Source organism: Ctenopharyngodon idella, chromosome 14, assembly GCF_019924925.1.
Source record: "Ctenopharyngodon idella isolate HZGC_01 chromosome 14, HZGC01, whole genome shotgun sequence".
NCBI classification, from domain to species: Eukaryota; Metazoa; Chordata; class Actinopteri; order Cypriniformes; family Xenocyprididae; genus Ctenopharyngodon; species Ctenopharyngodon idella.
In genome coordinates, this window is record NC_067233.1 from 12,251,060 (window position 1) to 12,269,860 (window position 18,801).

Here is an 18,801-nt window from a genome sequence, read left to right on the forward strand (position 1 = left end):
GAGCTGGCTTTTTCTCACTCTCGCTACTCCCCCAGCACCAGGTCCAGAGAGGCACACACCACGCTATCTTGCCTATCCATCTCCATCATCTGTCTGCCCACAATTCTCTCTCTTTCCCCCTATAAAAATCATTGCAACATGCCATCAGAGTATTTTAAACCAACAGTGTTTTAGCTTTTAAAATCAGCCTGACAAGCTGTAGCATCACTGAAAAAGCTTAAACTTGTGCCCTTGCTCAATTTTCTTTCCCTCTGTTGCTTCTGTTCTCTCACAAGGCCTGTCCTCAGACAGAGTGTTAACCTCGGCTTTGTAAGCCTTGATTAGGGGACAGTAAATCCCTAGTTGTGGGTTTCCTCCACCATGCCACTAATGACACGGTGTCTACCCTTTATATTGTCGTTAGTGCTTTGAGTAGATTTGTAGCTGTTGCCTGTTGTCCTCCTATTTTGGCTTTATTGTCAAGTAGGAAAAGTTAAAGCAGATGTTATTAGCACTGACCTCAGGAAATAACAGAGATTGAATCCAGCAGCTAGACTAACCAGACTTTTGCAAGTCACTATATTGTACCATTTAAAAGTTTGGCGTCGGTAAGATAAAAAAAAAAAAGAAGAAAGCAATAAAAGAATAGTTTTGTCTCTTATGCTCACTAAGGCTGCATTGAAAGTATCTAATGAAAAATACTGTAAAAAAAGAGTAATATTGTGAAATTTTATTACAATTTAAAACTTTTTAAAAAATATATATATATTCTCAAATGTAATTTATTCCTGTGATGGCAAAGCAAAATTTCAGCAGCCATTACTACAGTCTTCAGTGTCACATGATCATCCAGAAGTCATCCTAATTTCAACATTGAAAACAGTTATTTTTGTGGAAAATAATAAATACATTTTTTTATCGTAGTATATATTATCGTCATTCTTCCCTCCCTCCCCCCTCCTTACTTTATTTGGTTCCAAATTAATGATAGTTTTAACATTCCTGTATTAGAGTAATTGATGTATGAGCTGGAGTCTGCACCTGGGTTGCTTACTCATGGCAATTGAAGAGTGTTTGTCCACTCTAAGACCCATACAAAGCCTCTCATGTCTCTGATGAGTCAGAGCTTTGACCCTCTCAGACAGACCTTCTTGTGCCATGATCATTCGTACTGTGTGTATCAATAAAGCCAAAGCCATACACCAATCACAATATGGTGCCACGACTGCGTCCGCATCCCTACTGATCCCCCTAAGACACTGCTGGCGCTTTGAAGTCCAGACTTGAAAGGACTACAGTGAGTGCAGAGAGAGATGGAGAGCCGTAAACAGTGATTATGTAGAGATTAATGAAGCTGAACCCATGCTGACACCACTCAGCCTCAGGACAGCAGCCGCAGTCAGCAAACTTCAGCATCACTTCAGTACACCTGTCCACCTGAGCACACCTGCAAGATTTACACCACAAACCAGCCAATATATTCTCTAGTACAGGGTGATAAGAAAAGCTAGATAGAAGGTCCATTTGACAAATTAGAAATAGAGAACCTATTAGTCAAACCTAAATTTGTTGTTAGTTAGTTAGTTGTGAATCAGCTGCATATTCAAATTCTTTTGGAGTATTGATTGATTGATTGTCACTGAAGTAAAAAAAAAAAAAAAAAATGTAGCCAGATTTTATATGTACTTTATGAATATTGTATGTTATTTTAATATTTTATATTGATTTTATATTAATATATCATTTGCTTTAATTTTTTTTTTTTTTTTTTTTCAAGAGTTTATAAAATACTTATTTATTCCTTCTTCCTTCTTTTTCAATTTAGCATATTTTATCAGTGCTTTAAATGAGTGATAATTCAAACAAAAGTTGCCTGAATCACCATTCCTATATGCTCCGTGCCTGACTATTTATCAATATTAAATGTTGCATTCTTTGCCTCAAGTAATAATGTCACTAATCAAAGACTTCGGAGTCTAAAAGTTGTTTTAGAAACCCTTTAGCAGTTACTTCAGTGCAGTATTTAATAGTCTTTATATACAAAGATTTCTGAGGTCTGAGTTAGGTGCTGGACTTAATATGTTGCTTGTCAAGATGTTGAATTTTAAATAAGAGCACAGGGGTTCATCAAACAGTATGAAGTGGGCAGACAACTACCGCCTACGCATTATAGGAGAAAAATCTGAAACACTTAAAAAAATAAATAAAATAACATATAAAGCCCAACTGTACACTGTGGCTCAGTACAATTAGGCATAGGCACTCGAGTAATTTCAAATAAATGAAAAAATTGTTTCTTGTCTGGGATTAAAATAAATTTCTTTTTGTGACCACAAACTAAGCACCATACCAATAACCCATTGTTTGTTTGTTTTTTTGTTTTGTTTTTCTCTCTCCCTATCTTCCTTTTGCAGTATCTGCCCAGATCCTGAAAGCCAGCCTGGACACAATGGAACGGCATATTGAGAGGCTGGAGAACGACATCCAGAACTTCCCCAAGACTGATGACAAGCAGGATAAGTTTGTTGAAAAAATGTCGATATCCTTTGAGTGCATTTACTACTTCTACTATCTTCCATGATAGAAAGTTTAACATAGACTCCTGTGCAGGAATGAGGTGCTGAGGTCCCTTTGCAAATTAGCTATGATCAATACACTATTTAAAAAAAAATAATAATTCGTCATCAGTATTTTTGTCTTGTTTTCCAGTTAATACAACAGTTTGGGGGTTTAAACGTTTGGGGTCGGTACGATTTTTCAATGTTTTTGAAATATGTCTGTTATGCTGACCAAGGCTACATTTATTTGAAGGGGGAAAAAACAGTAATATTGTGAAATACTATTACAATTATTAGTGTTTCATGTGTTTTAAAACATATTTTTTTCCTGTGGTAGTAAAGCTGCATTTTATGCAGCATTTTTACTCAGGTTTTAATTGTCACATAATTCTTCAGAAATCATTCTAATATGCTATTTGTAGCTCAATAAAATTTCTGAATATTATCAATGTTGAAAATTAAAAATTAATTCATTAATGGAAAGTTTAAAAGAACAGCATTAATTGACATTATAAATTTGCTGATTAATTATGATGATTAATTTCCTTATTTTGCCTTGATTTTTAAGCACAAATATAACAAGACATAGTGAGGTTTACAGCAAAAAAAACAAAGGCTAACAACAAGGGGAAAAAAATCTGTGAATAAGAAAAAAATAATAATTTATTCCCCAAAAACATGCCTTATTTTTACATGATTTGGCTTCTCATTTAAATGTATCTTGCTTTAATAATGTTTAAATATGGAAAACAAGACAAAAAAGCTGGATAGGCATGGATAGGTTGTCTCAAAGTGAGATGTTTATCCACATTCTCTCAAGCTCTCCAAAGGGAGTTCAGCCTGGGAGCTATTTATACTGCACAACTTTCTCCCCACAGACTCTAATGGAGGGCTTCTTAGCCTTCTATACTTATAATCTCATGCTGATTTCATCTGCTGACCAGCCACAGGCCCCTTCTTTCAAACTTTCTGAGGGCTATCAGCTCTCAAAGGACCTCTCCCATTTCGATAACAAAAATGCAAGTGCTCGCTAGCCTCAAATCGAATTAGATGCCACAACACTTCTCTGACTCTAAGGAGTGAGGAAGTTAGACACTTGTTTGACTTTTCCTTTCTGACATGTGAAAGTTTATGTGTGCCAAAACAGAGCTGACACGAAATCGCGCTGATTTAAGGAAGTTTGACTTTTGCACCGGTTCTGAGCGACGGCCTGACTTTTATTTTCCCTCTGTGAATCCTGCCGTTCCTCAGCGGTGTTATTAACTACGAGTAAGAACCATTAATCAATGACTTATCAAGTCTGAGAGTCTTCCCATATGTTCCCCAAGCACAGGAAAGACAGCAGTTAACCTTATTTTAGCTCTTTGTTCACGAGCTCAACGTCGAGATTTATGGGGGGCTTACGCGGCACTTTGGGTGGCATAAGAGTAATAGCCCCGGCACGCATTAAAAATCTGCTCCGAGTCAAAGAGGGCTGCTTAGGTTTGTATGATTTAAGAACAATGAGCTTCTCTAGCCTGCAGTGCGGCACAAAAAAACAAGCCAGATTTCCTGTGTGGAGAAAAAAAGCATTGATTAGCAGGACTCAGGGAGGATTGGAACTTGAGTGAGGGGAAATGGAGAGGCACGGATACACTGCGGCAGCGCCGGGGCCTTGTGGCATCCCCAGAGGATTGTAAAAGCCGACCGGGTCCCGAGTGCAAACGTAGACGCATCTCGTCCCTGTCTCACCTGATCTGTCATCAGAGCCGGCGCGCAGCCTTGGCTGAGTACAGTCACGTCCGTTTGATGATTCGAGTAAGGATTTTTAGCACCAGAGAAAGAGAAGTGAGCGAGAGAGCCGTGGCTGAAAGGGAACGGCTCCACCCTCATTGTGCACTAGTCGCGACTCGTTTTCAGAGGCGTCGGAGCCCGGCTGCAGAGATGCTGACTGACAGCACGTTCACACACAGCTGCGCCAGCTCTTTTGCGGATGACAGGGCAGACATTGTCACAGAGCTAAAGGAGGCCGAAAGCTGTTTCACTCAGCCATTGTGGACAGCAGGCTAGATGTTATAGAGCTTTAGTGATTGAATTTGTGAACGCTGGAGGTGTGTGTGTGTGCGCTTTCTGATAGATGCACTCCATTGCTCGCCATAGCAACAGGCTTCTTGGCCCCATCTTTATGAGTTTGACCTCAACGTGACCTTTTGACAAATGATTACGGTGTGGAGATGCTATTTTAAAGTTGCAGTGCAGGAAGTATTTTAAAAAAACATTCACTTTTTAGCTTGACAGTTAGTTACAGGGCTTGTTTAAACGGTGTGATAAAGGAAATTTGTGTGAATAAGGAAAAAGACAGATGTTACCTTGTTAACAGTGTTTTTGTTGCCTGTAGATACTCATTCAAATCACACTACTCCAGGTGGGCACTGTCAGAATCTTCAAATTTCTTCCTTTTTATGAACTGTAGCCTTGAGATCCATGCGATTTAATCTACCCTGAAATCACACTATTCTTTTTTTTTTTTATTCTCTCCTGCTCCAGGGAGACCCAACACAATACGATTGTGGCGTTTCATATGCAGAATTGTTTTTGTTGTTTTTTTGTTTTTTTTTCCTCCAGTTTTCATGGCAGCTCAAACTGCATATTTAGAGCCCTGCCAGTGAGATAGGAGAGAAAGAACTAGTATGTACCAAATTTTGTGAGATAAAAAAAGGCTTTAACTAGAGAGAGGCTGTGTGACAGAGAGAGAGTGGTAGAGGAATTTTGCCTAGGTAGAAGTCAGCTTTTTTTTTCCTTTTTTTTTTTTTTTGGATGTAATAATAGCGGTACACATTTCACACCCCTCTGAAACTGTGGAGGTGACATTTTGCAATATTAAAAAATCTCACCAAATATGGGAATATCATATTAGATTCACATTAAGGTGCTTAAGACTCTGGAACAAATATGCATTTATTAGCTTACATGGTGATGCACTGTTGATATATTGATCCATTAAATAGAAATGATTGTGGCAACAAATCACGGCCGGTTTGAAAGTGCACTGAGCGTGCTGTTGCAAGAGAGAAATAAACTCTTGATATGCATAAGGGTTAGTTTTTAGAGTCAAATAAAGGAATTTACTTTTATTACCAACTGCTCAATATTCCTTCTTGCAATATGAACATGTATATGCAAGAGTATGTTTGTTTAAGGTATTAGGTCCACTATGGGAGACTAGTTGTAGGTGCATTGTGGGTATTTGGAAAAATGAAATAGACTCCCACTGACGCATATACATTATTTAAACCGTTATTAGTACAAAAGATCTCCGTGCTTCATAATTCACACAATCTGCTAACAATGAATGTTTTGTTTTTGTTTTGTTTTTGTTTTTTTGTTTTTTTTCTACCCCTTCATCTTCTTTTTTTCTTCTTTTTTTTTTTCAATTTAGGTATTTCCACATGCTTTTGGAGGATATTATGTGGTGTTTGTATTCCTGGAATATCCTCATAAAGCCATTCCCAGTCAGGATGGGGAGTTTTTATTACATAAATGCATTTCATATCTACAAGATACAGCAGCACACATTAAAACCGTATAGTTATAGAGTCTTCTGCTTTAAACTGATCTCAATAACTGGTAAAATGCTGGCAGAGTAGCTCAGATGCACAACACTTATTGGTAGGAATACTTTATTTTTTCCACCATTACTGTAATGTATGCAAATGACTGTGTAGGATGTTTGTTCAGCAGTTTAGTGATATCTATCTATCAGAATTAATGGCACCCCACAAAGGCTTTCAAATGAACTAGCGGCCCCAGGAGAGCTGTAACTCAGCGGAGGGACAGTGTTGGCGGTGGCCTGCTTGGGGACCAAGCATACTGGGAACTTAATGAAGAGCGGAAGGCTTGCCGTGGCATTCGACGTCCATACTGAGTATTGATGGAGGGGGGGAGGGCTGTCTGATAGACCTCGCTCTGCTATAATTTGGTGTGCTAGTATTAACTTAACCTTTGTTCTCTCTCTAGGGACAGAAAAACGCTAATCAGCTGGCCAATTTCTCCCTCTAATGACACAGCACATGCAGGAGCAGAAAAGTTAATACAGTGACATGTGAAGGGAACTTTTTAAAATGGATAGCTTCGACTCTAAATTCTGATTAGATGAGCTGTGTTTGAAGCCATTAAATGCTGATAAATGCACACCTGTGACCACATATTCTTTCAGCCTTTAGTTAGGATAATGGTATATATAGCTGGTTATCTCATTAACCATATGAATATGTGAATAAAATCCATGGTTTTCCTTTTCACCTGCCAAGCCATAAACATACCATTCAGATGAGAGGTGCAGTTTCTTTAAAGACTCCCTAAAGCTTTGCACTTCATTGTGGCTCTCTTTAAAATGACTATAAACAAATCATCTCTCGTAGCTGCAAAATACAATGCCTCGTTAGACAGAGGAAATCACCCACTGAGGCTGTGCTAGAGCAGTCAGGCTGGTCATTCTATAGGAAATGTGTGATTTGCTTGTTTTCTTAACCTCTGCTTTCACTAGAACATGCATTCAGTTGACCTGAACTTGGCAGCATAAACAGTCTTCAAGAGAGAGAAATATTGGAGGCCATTGTTCTATTGTGCACTGTGTATTTCTTGTTGAAAGACTGTGGTTTCCATTCTGGTTTTAGAGTGTCGGCCAGCGCTCAGCGGGGCAGCATATCACTTGATTTCCAGCATAGCACCTTTTTACGCGTTGTATTATGGCGCACATTCTCGCTGTGTGTTTTAATACCTGCTGTGGAAATGCAGTAGCTTTGGGCGGTGATGTTTAATGGGTTGAGAGGAGCAGAAATACACAGAGTGCTGCAGGAGAACATTTCATCTGCCTGATGTTAATCACAAGTCATGTAGGGTTTCTTAGAAAGCTTGGAATGTGTGACTTTCTGCACATCTGAGCATTACAGATTGCTCCCAAAGATCATGCAAATCGAGGTAAGGAATGATCAACGGCGATTATTATTTTACCTTTGGGTACAAAGTCTCTAATGAATTGATGAAGATGTGTTTGCAGCAGCCTGCACAGTGTTTCCAGCTCCTCTCTGCGTATATGCCTCTGCTTAGTCTCAAACTTCTGTTAATTATGGAATTAGGTCACGGGAATGTGGTGGCATCCTGCGCTGGTGATGTTTACCTCACAATAACTCTCAGCGTATAAAGAATTTTTCTTGAAAATAATAGAGCAAATGAATCGCAATTTGCATCTCAGTTCTTTCATTTCTTGATATAGAGCCGGACCGAAGTAAACAGATGAAAGGGATGATTGATTCAGGCCATATCTTTGACTTCCTTTCCGCTGGCTTTTTGTTTATTGCGGGTTTGTATTGTCTACAGGGGACAGCATTGTTCAACAACAATGGCTAACTTTAATTCACCGCGTGTCACAGGAGACATTAAGATTTTAATTAACAAATTCTAATTGGTCCTGAACAGAATAAACAAAAGCGAGCCCAAATAATAATTGCAATTCCAGTGATGATAGTCATAAAGAAACCAAAGGCCGAAGTCTGAGCACAAAACCGACTTGGCGCTCGCGTCTGTGATTATATTGCCGGCTTGCGCAGATTCGTGTTTATTGGGAAATGGCATCCAAACCATGTGTTTTGTGTGATAGGATTTTGCATATGCTAATGCACTTGATTGCTTTGATGTGTGGCTGGGTGGGGTAGTCTCAGCACGAAAGAGAGAGGCTCGATTACTGCTTCTTCAAATCCCATTCTCAAAGCTTCCGCCATTCAGTGCGGTCCTCCGTGCTTTAGGGAGGAGGCTGCGTTTGTAAAGCCATGATTAGAAGGGTATTTAATGGAACATCAGTGCCACTGATGCAGAATGATGCTGATTGTTAAAGTGCTGTTTTGCTTTGGCCATTTGTGGTATTATTGCTGTGTTTAATTGATTGAATTTACATTTGGGAGTGTGTTTTATAAGGATAACTCTAGCAGAAACTGGAACCGTTAGGTGGGGGTGGAATAATAATAAGAATAGCAATAAACCATCAATGATTCGATTTTGCTAGCAGAACAGAAGGAAAACTGCATGTCTTGGAGTTGTCTATATCTCCCAGTTGCACCTTTTATATAAAGTATTAGCGTATTCTTTGTAAGCCAGTGGGCTCCTAGCAGTGGCTGGGTATGGTACTCTTTCACCGAACGAAAGCAACGTTTACTCACACTGCAGCCCCATCTTCATCAGACCCTCAGATAATTCATCTGTCTCGATCAAATTACAATCCCTAAAGCACAGCTAAACAGTTGAAATCATCCACTCCGTGCTTTGGCTGTCGTCACACACAAGTGTTCTGCTGGGCCTCACCCTCCAGAGACGCATATCAGCTCTGCAGTCTCCTCTAATGAAAATGACACTTTGAAAGAGATCGAGCATATTTCTGCTATCGTATTTCATAAATCAAATATTCGTGATTGCCTGACCTGATTTTTTGTAGTTGTTCGGTCTCAGTCAGTCATGGAAACGTCTCTATGCGAGTTATCATTATGCGTGCGAATTCTCTGGAAATTCCACAATCAGTGTCTTGTTAGGAGTGGGGGGAAAACTGGGGCTGATTTGGCAGGTCCATTAACCCAGAGCTCAGGGCTGACACGGCCACTAAAACTGAGGCTGACAGGCATACTACTCCCAGGGTGGAGGTGAAAGCCTTCAGCCAACTCTCTCTCCCATTTCTACTGCTGTATGTAACTCATCATCTCCAGAAAATAGGAAGTAGGAGGTCTGTGTAGATTTACATGCAAAGCATCGTCCAATTCCATCCGAAAGGTGGTGATCTGTATTAGACTACATTCCATTTCATGGTTGGCATATTAGGTGTGCAGGAAGATGACGAGAAAAATATAAGGGCCAATCCCACTGAAGGGCTCTCAAAGTGGCGTGTGGTCACCACATTCTCCTGGAGAAATGTCTTTTTCAGAGTCATAAATGACAGGTTTTGCCACTGTATCTTCTTCCAGTCCATCAGTTTTTTATTTAAACTTTAGCTGCTGCATTCCCAGTGTCAGAAATCAGACCTACTGGAACATGATTAATCAAAAAACACATTTTAGCCTGATGTCAGAATAACTTCACACATCAAATAAGGACTCTGAGCCAGTCGTATTAGTTTCTAATGACACAGTCTAATGGCAGTCATGTTTTATATAAAAATGTGTCCTTTATAGCATTCTATCTGGATCATTTGTTTCTGTTCTCATTTCTCTTATTAGTCCTCTAATACCAGTTAAATTCCTCAGTAAATGAGCGACACACACCCAGTGTACGCCCGACTCTATATTTCTTGCTGTCCTGATAATTGTTTCTCTTTCATATTGTGTTTGCAGCAGACCTTGTCAGAGGTTGGTAGAGTAACCAAAATTTATACTCAAGTAAAAGAATTTATAGAAATAATTACTCAAGTAGAAGTAAAAGTAATAGTGTTAATAATTACATGAGCAAGAGTAAAAAAGTATCCAATTAAAAAAAGACTACTCAAGTAGTGAGTTACTAATTGCTTTTGATCTGATTCAGAACAAGCAAGATGACGATGAAGTCAGTGAAGCATGCATTACAGTATGGATCAAATCTTGTCTTGCCTGTCAAATTTGATTGACTTTTTTTTTTTTTTTTTTTTTTTTTTAAATAGACAAATTAAAATGCCATCTCTTTGCTAGTAGTTAACCTGACAAAAAAATACTACCAAAAATTGACGACGACCTGATTGGTCGAAACGTTGCACTGTTCATAAAGAAATATGGAGCTGTAACTTTAGTGTGCAGACATTATTTTTTTCTTTAATAAAAAATGCTATACAATAACATTATTACACAGATAGATCTTTGCAACGTGAACATAGTAATGTATACAGCAACGTTTAGAATATTGACGGAAGAGCATATCATTCACGAATGGGGAATCGCTCATTCCCCAGTTAAAAGTGGCAGCGCACTTGGAATAAACGATGCATTTCTTAACATTTTAACATACTTATTTTGTCAGTAATTTTTTCCCTTTTTTCTTTTCAAACATTTTTTAGACAGTAAATTTCATTTAATTTCAACTTTTTTATTTTAATTATGTTGGCTTGTTACTTCATGCTAGTGGCATGCTAAATATGCTAACAGTGTGTTTAATCATTCTAGAAACATGCTAATTCATGCTAACAGCATGTTAGCTAACATGTTAATCATGCTAGAAACATGTTAGCAATATGTGAAATCATGCTAGCAACATGCTAATTCATGCTAGCAAAGTGCTTTTAAGTAATTTCAAACTTTTAGACAAGGCTTTGTCAAGCCAGCATCAAAGTTTGTTCACAAACTTTACTCATTTAGTTGCAATTCTGCATCCATTTAGCTACTTCAATTCCATCCAAATTCAAGAACTCAAAAGGCATTCTCTTTTCAATTCTGAATGGTATACAACCCTGCTATCTACTTGACTAGGGAAGTGTTTGTCAGTATTTCAATAACAACATTTCAAATCAGCAATAAAACCTGACAATAATTGGTTCTTTTGATTGAAAGGTGGTGCTTTCACTTACATTTTACATTTTCTTCCTGTTCAGTTTTCCCTGTCTCTGATTTGTAGGGACATTAGGTTTCCCTGTTCTCCCTGAGGAACAAAGAAATAGTCCTAGAGCGGTACACCACCACCCTGGACTTTTGTTACAGAGAGAGGGAAAATAGCACATCTAGTTAGCATACTTGAATGCACTCATTTTGAGAGGGAGACAGACAAAGAGAGAGATAGAGACAGGGAGCGCGTCCCTGTTGTCTTGAGGGTTTTGGCGAGGATCCACAGAGAGCACTCATCCTCTGGAACTTTCTGCTTTTGCTCCAGTCAGTACTTCATTATAACCCCTGAAGACTCTGGCTTAAAGCCGGGTAATAGACGCAGAGCTTCTCCTACTCATTTGTCATGGGCCCGTGGGTTTGATGCAAAGCACTCAGCACTTGTTGCTCCTTGTTAATCCCACTGTAGACACCGACTCGCTCTTCTGCGCTTTTCCAAGTCACCCGCCGTCATGGCTCGTAATTTCACTTTCATTTGATGTTTTAATGGAAATCCCAGCCCGTCTCCGCTGAATTGCACCATTGTCACCAAATTACTTTATCAAATGAAAATTGGGAGGGGAGGGGGGTGGGGGGTGGACATACTGTAGTGTTATTCGCTTTAAAAGAGACATTCGCTCGCATGTGTATTTGTTTTAGGATTAGGCGGCACGCAGGAGAATCAGAGCTGTGCATTGGGTGTGCTTTATGGAAGTATCATGTTTCCATAAACGATAAAGAAATGATAAACACAGCCTTGGAGAGTCTCCGCTGTGCAAACCTCTCTTTATTTCTGTCTGCCGTAATGAACGTTATCATCATATCTCAGCAGAAATGACTGTAAGACACTTATATAACAACTGATGCCTTAGTGATTTCTTAAATGGAAAGTTGAAGTGTACTTAGTCCACACTGAAGATATACGGGGTTGGATGTTTGCTGATTATTATTCCACTCCACGCTGTGAAATTTTCACCACTGCTACTATTTATTGTTTTTTAGTGCCAGTAAGAAGTCTGGGGCTGAAAGTAAAGCACCCAGGGGTGCGGACTGATTTAAAATCCCACAGTAAAATTAGTGAACTTGCCCCACCAGATCAGAGTTGGACCAAATTATAAATCAAATTAAAGACCCCAAGGAATCAAAATGTAGCTTTTAATCCTTGTTTGTTTGCTTTGAGGCCACCGATCAAAAGGTTTTTTTTTTGTTTTGTTTTGTTTTTCTTAGTTTTTTTTTTTATGATCACCAAGGCTTTCTTATCATTATCAAAATATAAATAAATATATATTGTTTAAGTCAAAACTGACGTTTTTTGTGAAAAAACTTTTTTTTTTTTTTTTTTTAGATTATTATTATTATTATTTTTAATACAAGGTTCAAAATAAAGAACTTTAAAAATAAAAATAAAAATAACTTCAAACTTTTAAACAGTATGCTGATGTACATTGCATATTTTATTTATATTGCTCAGATATTCACATTTAAGATATTCAGTCTTTCTCTACTGGCAACATTGACCAAAAATATTGATGAATGGTGTTACACTAGAGAGATTTCTGTCCAATCAGATGCTCACTTGGATGATAATGTCAATCCTGCTATACCATGTACAACCAATTAGCAAATAAAAAAGTCATGCTTCATGGCTGGGATATAACTGAATCCTTTTGGCTATTGGAAACAATAAGTAAAATGAGCTTTTGAAAATGTCTTGTCCAAACTTCCTGTTTCAATATAAAATCACGTCAATACCACTCTTATCAAATGATTTCCTGGAGTCTTTAATCTCTAAACATTTCCACTTAATGCTTAATGGCTTCTTTGAAGGACAGGCAAACAATATGGCATACATCTCTATTTGTCATCTATTAGATTTGTGTTCATAAGCCTACAGCATTTCTGTCCATCTCCCTGTCCGTGCATATGTGAACTCAGACATGCAATCAGCCGGATATATCGACTGTATTCGACTGTTATGAACCAATTAGCGGGTTCATTATGTAAATACAGCCTGCTAATTATCTTGTGCATTCAAATTAATTATGATGTATAATGCCAGCATTAGCAGGAAGTCCAACCCAGGTGGGCACTCTCGAATCCCAGCGAATAGGTTAAATGAAGTGTTTCGGTGGAACTGCTATCTGTTCTTAGTCGTGTCCTAATGTGGTTTAGCAGATCTGGTAGGTGATAGAGGAGTACAGTGTGGTGACTTCTAATTAAAATGAATTTCTGACAGACTGGTGAACTAACAGTTACAAACTGCAATCTGATGTTAATCAACAGGGGTTTCTTCATTAATTGACAAAATTAGCCTCATCAATCACGCAGAGGGGGACGGCGGGGTTGTTCAGAGCTGCTGTGTCTTGTCACCGCATGCTTCCACAGGACGAGCAGCACGATACCGCCTCTGGACGACAGATGCGCTCACGCACAGACACACACACTGTCTCTGCCAAGCCCATTCTTGCAAATGTGTCCTGAAATCTCTGAGAAATGAGTCATGTTTGCTTTCTGATGATGCTATGATATTGCAAAACCAAGCTTTATGTTCAGTGAAGATGGAAACAAACAAACAAACAAAAAAATTCACTGTTCAACATTTGTGTTGTGTTCTTGAAATGCTTTTATCAGGTGTTTACACCCAAGAATGTGTGAGGCCTTTTTTTGTCTCATTAAAAATAAGCCCAAACACAACAAATTGCCCTCAGTGAAAAGTGAGTGCATAATAAGAAATACACACAGCCCTCCCTGAGCGTTCAGCACAGTTGACTTCTTAGGATGTCTCAGGCGTCTTTCACACTGTTTAGCATACTATTTATAGTCCAGACCCTGTAGACGTAGCCAGATGCAAACAGCATCCTCATGAGTGCTTTCTCGCACATTTCTCTGAATCTGGTGAAAATAATGAATGCTGTGGGTCTCGATATTACACGTTTGCACTCTCCCTTTATGCTCATCAAATGGTCTGTTATACTCTGCACTTTAACTTTGTGCTTATAATGATCAGTCTTACCATAAGGGTCTCAGTTAAGTCCCATAGGAAAGAATGTGAGATCTCTTTAAAACCTCAGTGTTTTTTGTTTGCTTGTTTTTCTTCTCTTTTTTTCCTGAACAGTACTAAGATTAAGTCTAAAGCAAATTAATTTTGCAAGTCTCCTGCATCTGTTTTTTCTCATGAGAAAAAAGAGCCTAGTAATTTTGTGTGCCTTCTTGTCAGTTACTGAAGTCTGACAAAAAAAGAAAGAAAGATAGATAGATAGATAGATAGATAGATAGATACTGTTTTATCAGACAGTGCTTAGAGAGATAGAGAGATAGGCATCTTGGCTGCCTGTTCTCATTGTTTTCAGTAAATTCCTAGATTTACTGCTCCATTGATAGCTATGATCAGTGGACCATTCCTGTTTCTGCCGCCACTCAATCAGCTTCACCCAATCACTGCGCCCGCCTCGTCTCACTGCGTGTGTAGGATTCGGTAGCCTAATAGTTACACTGTCTGATCTGCAAGGCTCATTTACTCGTGCACATTAAAGATTCACACAGTTGTATACCACTTAAACAGCAGAGTTATAATAGCATAACAATAATAGCATTCTGTAGCAACACTGCACATTTAATCTCACTCTTTCTCTGCGTTGTAAGCACCATCGTTGTGAGGTTCTGTCAAAACAAGAGTGTAATCTCCTCACATATTCAAACAACAGCAGATAATAGGACCTTAATTATAGCCATAAGACTTGTATAATGTGCTTACTGTAGCTCTGGACCACATATTTCATAGAGGCTGATGATATTTCAGTGCACGGCAGAATACGCAGCAGGCCATCTTGAATTGAAACTGACATTCGCACAGGTACGGTAAGCCTAGTCATTTAAGCGAAGCTCGGTAGACAGACACACTCCAGCTACCTGAGCCGAGCGCGACCTTGGATTGACTCTTAGTGATGAAGACTTACAGTTGATCCCCTGGATTTCAGCTACCCTTCCTTTGCCATTGGTTAGGACTGAGGTAGGCCATCAGGAAGGATTGTTTTTTTTTGGGGGGGGGAGATACCGATAGACAGAAAGTGGAAAGTGTTTGACGTCTCAGATGTGTTAGCAGTGATCTTTATTCTCTTGTACTCATCAGTGTGTGACAGCTATCACTCTCTGTCTCTGCTTCTCACACCTTGTCTACGCAGGATGCATGCAATCCGACAAAACTTGATTACTCCCATTATTGGTATTCGAAGTGTCTACATTTTAATCACCCAGTGGGACATATATCCATATACTGTATATCCAATACCTTCATTCATTCATTCATTCATTCATTCATTCATGTTCGGAGAAACATCTGTGACAAATATGATATTTAAATTTAAATAAGAACTCCAAAAGAATAATTTCTCAGCCAAAAAAGTATTAAATTGTTAAAAGAAAAATAATAATATAGCTTTCTGCACTGCAATTACCCAAATGCACAATGTGCCACAATTTTAGTTGGCATACATCTTTTTTGTCTTTTTTATCAGTTTATTTATTTATTTAATATGAATGTAATATGAATTTTATTTATTATTTTATTATAATTTTTTAATTAGTTCTGGTCTAGATATATAGAAATAGAAATTCCTACTATATACATGAATGAATGTAAACACGCTGTCTCCACCCACACTCTCATTCATCCAAACACTCAGATCTTTATGTGATAATGTGGAACAAAAGAAGCTCTTTTGTTCTGTATAAATGATTAATTTAATTGAGAGCGGTGCAGTCCTGGTGTCTCAGGTGGCTGTGCTGTTGGCCCGCGCTTGCATCATCGCGCTGGAGAGGCTGCTAGTGTTCAGCACATCGCCCCTGTGCTGCAGGAAGCAGATGCTGAACCTACATTCTCAAACTAGGCCCCCTCTGAAAGGGCAGAAGAGTCAAAATTAGGTATCTTCCCCTCAATCTTCCACCATCTGTTAGCTGTGACTCTTATAACTTGGCCATTCGCGTATGTGCGTATTTGCAAGAGTGGGTCTGTCACACGGAGATGCAGGGAGAGCTGCCAGAAGGCAGCCCAAAAATGATAACCGTGAACAAGGCATTTTCCAATGTAGTGATTAAAATGATTGAGGACAGTGGCGATCTCATTCATCTCAGAGCAAGGTGATGGGGGACGGTAGGGTGTGTGTGTGTGGTGCTGGGCAGATCTAGGGAGGGCTGTGAAATGGGACTGGCATGTGGAGTGAGGAAGAGAGAAGCAGGAGATCGTTGCCCACGGGGGTGCTGCTCTTTTGACTGTTTGTGAAAAAGACAAGGAAAGTTTCAGGCTGTTTTTCCTGAGACACCATCTGACCTTCCTGAATGCAATGGAGACCCTGAGAAAGATATTTATTCTTTTGCTTCCTTTTCTTTGCTATTCACAATTTCTTTATGCTCCTGCTGATGACTAATAAACCATTACCATCTAGTTTGTAATGCGAAATGTGGCCTTTAATCATTTTAATTGTGTCCTGAGCTTAAAGCCTTTCTTAGAATTACTTTTTTGTAGTGTGACACAGGGGATGGCTGAGGTAACAGGGTATGTTATCATATTGAGATCATCTACTCGTCGTTACATCACCACTCCCTTTCATACCCATTTCAGCCAACAACAAGAAGGTCCACCTCCACTTATTCTTGTAAGGACCCACTTAGGTTTATTTTGAGTGTGAGAGCCACGGTTCTCACTGAAACCCTTGATGAGTTTTTTCTTCTCTGCTTGAAGCAGCACAGCAAGGGACACACTTAAATCAGTCTGTTTCTCCTATCTGTCCTCGTGTGCCCCTAAAATGTCTCTCAAGGTGGCCCCAAAAAGTATTTTGACACTTAGGCCACTCTTAAAAATGAATGTCATTGCATGAGATAAAAAAAAAGAAAAAAAAAAAAAAGCAACAGACATACTGCTCGAAATTCATTTTTAATTGTACAGTATCTTTCACAACATTTCTGTGAATTTCCCCTCTCTGTTTAATTACACAGACCATCAGTGAGCTACTTTGAAAGTAAGAATATGTTGTGTAAATATAGAAGTAGGATGATAGTGCCAAATTCTGCCAAATTTTGGTGAGCAGATGGCAAATACCCTCTTAAGGCTGAGCATAGAGAGCATTTTAATAAGTGACACCGCGTTCCACAGATCCAACTGACTAATCTTTAATTCCAGCCATGCACTTAACCATCAGACAGATCATCCCTCTCTCCTCTAGTGTCTTCATACATCCATTCCTGCCCCTGTTACCCTGCCACTATGGCAATTAACCTGCAGCCATGACCTGTTATATTTTAAGCCTGACCCTGAGTTTCATCTGCTTATTCTTTTTGTAACCCCACATACATCATTTACAGCCAAGCTGTTATCTATTAAATAGTGTATCTGTGTTTTTAATGAGCTTCTCTATGTGTATGTGGTCATGTGATTGCATAATTGACAGTTGCAGGTAAGCAGGGAATTAAATAGTTTAATAATACAGAATCAAACGCCTTGTTTAATTTTGTTCAAGTTGCAAAAACTCTGATGCACTCTTTAGTATAATATAGACATTGAAGATTATTAACATGTTGGGTGAATCTTACAAAAACAGAAGAAACTAAAGAAATGCTTCCAATTCATGGCAACTTATATTTCTTAATAATTATCTTTAAAGGGCTCGTTCACCAAAAAATGAAAATTATGTCATTAATTACTCACCCTCATGTCATTCCACACTTGTAAGACCTTTGTTTATGTTCAGAACACAACTTAAGATATTTTTGATGAAACCCGAGAGGTATATGACTCGTCCATAGACAGCAATTTAACCACCACTTTCAAGGTCTAAAAAGGTACTAAAGACATCTTTAAAATAGTCCATGTGACTACACTGGTTCAACCTTAATGTTAGGAAGTGGCGAGAATACATTTTGTGCGCAAAAACAAAAATAACAACTTTATTTAACAATATCTTCTCTGTTATTCTCGTATGCTATTTACATTTGGCACTTCCAGGTTCTACGTAAGAACGCTGGCTCATTATTAGCCGGCTCCTCTGTCAGCATTACACGCATACATTGTGCTGCTCATGTGAAAAGCGTCAGCCAATACTGAGCCAAAATTCTGACGTAGACACTGAACAGCATACGAGAATAACACAGAAGAGAAGATATTGTTGAATAAAGTCATTACTTTTGTTTTGTTTTTGCGCACAAAAAGTATTCTCATCGCTTCATAACATTAAGATTGAACCACTGCAGTCACATAAACTTTTTTAACGATGTCTTTAGTACTTTTCTGGACCTTGAAAGTGGTGGTTAAATTGCTGTCTACTGATGAGTCAGAGAGCTCTCAGATTTCATCAAAAATATCTTAATTTGTGTTCCGAAGATGAACAAAGGTCTTACGGGGGTGGAGTGACATGAGGATGAGTAATTAATGACAGAATTTTCATTTTTGGGTGAACTAACCCTTTAAAGTTTCTTTCTCCTTTTTTTTTTTTTTTTTTTTTTTTTTGTCAATTATTTATGCAAAATATAATTTTAAAGTTTTTCATTTTCATTTTGGGATGCGATGTGACCTGGACATTTCTTTGTTAGATTGACCAGTTTATACTTTTGGCTTTTAATGGTTGGATGCACAGGTTTCTTGTTGTGCTCTTAATGATAGAAAGGCAGATTGACTCCAGAGAGACAGTAATAACAGAAGACAGAGTACCCCA

General features: G+C 38.6%; 1 protein-coding gene across 7 annotated transcripts in view; it reads left to right on the plus strand.

The window, feature by feature from the left end:
• The window catches only part of diaph2 (diaphanous-related formin 2), a 427,538-nt gene that overhangs the window by 319,281 nt on the left and 89,456 nt on the right, over positions 1 to 18,801 (plus strand). For all 7 annotated transcript variants that reach the window (XM_051860865.1, XM_051860870.1, XM_051860871.1 and 4 more), the window contains one exon: positions 2,394 to 2,518. In XM_051860865.1, the coding sequence (XP_051716825.1) occupies positions 2,394 to 2,518 (125 nt within the window). The remainder of the gene's footprint in view (positions 1 to 2,393; positions 2,519 to 18,801) is intronic.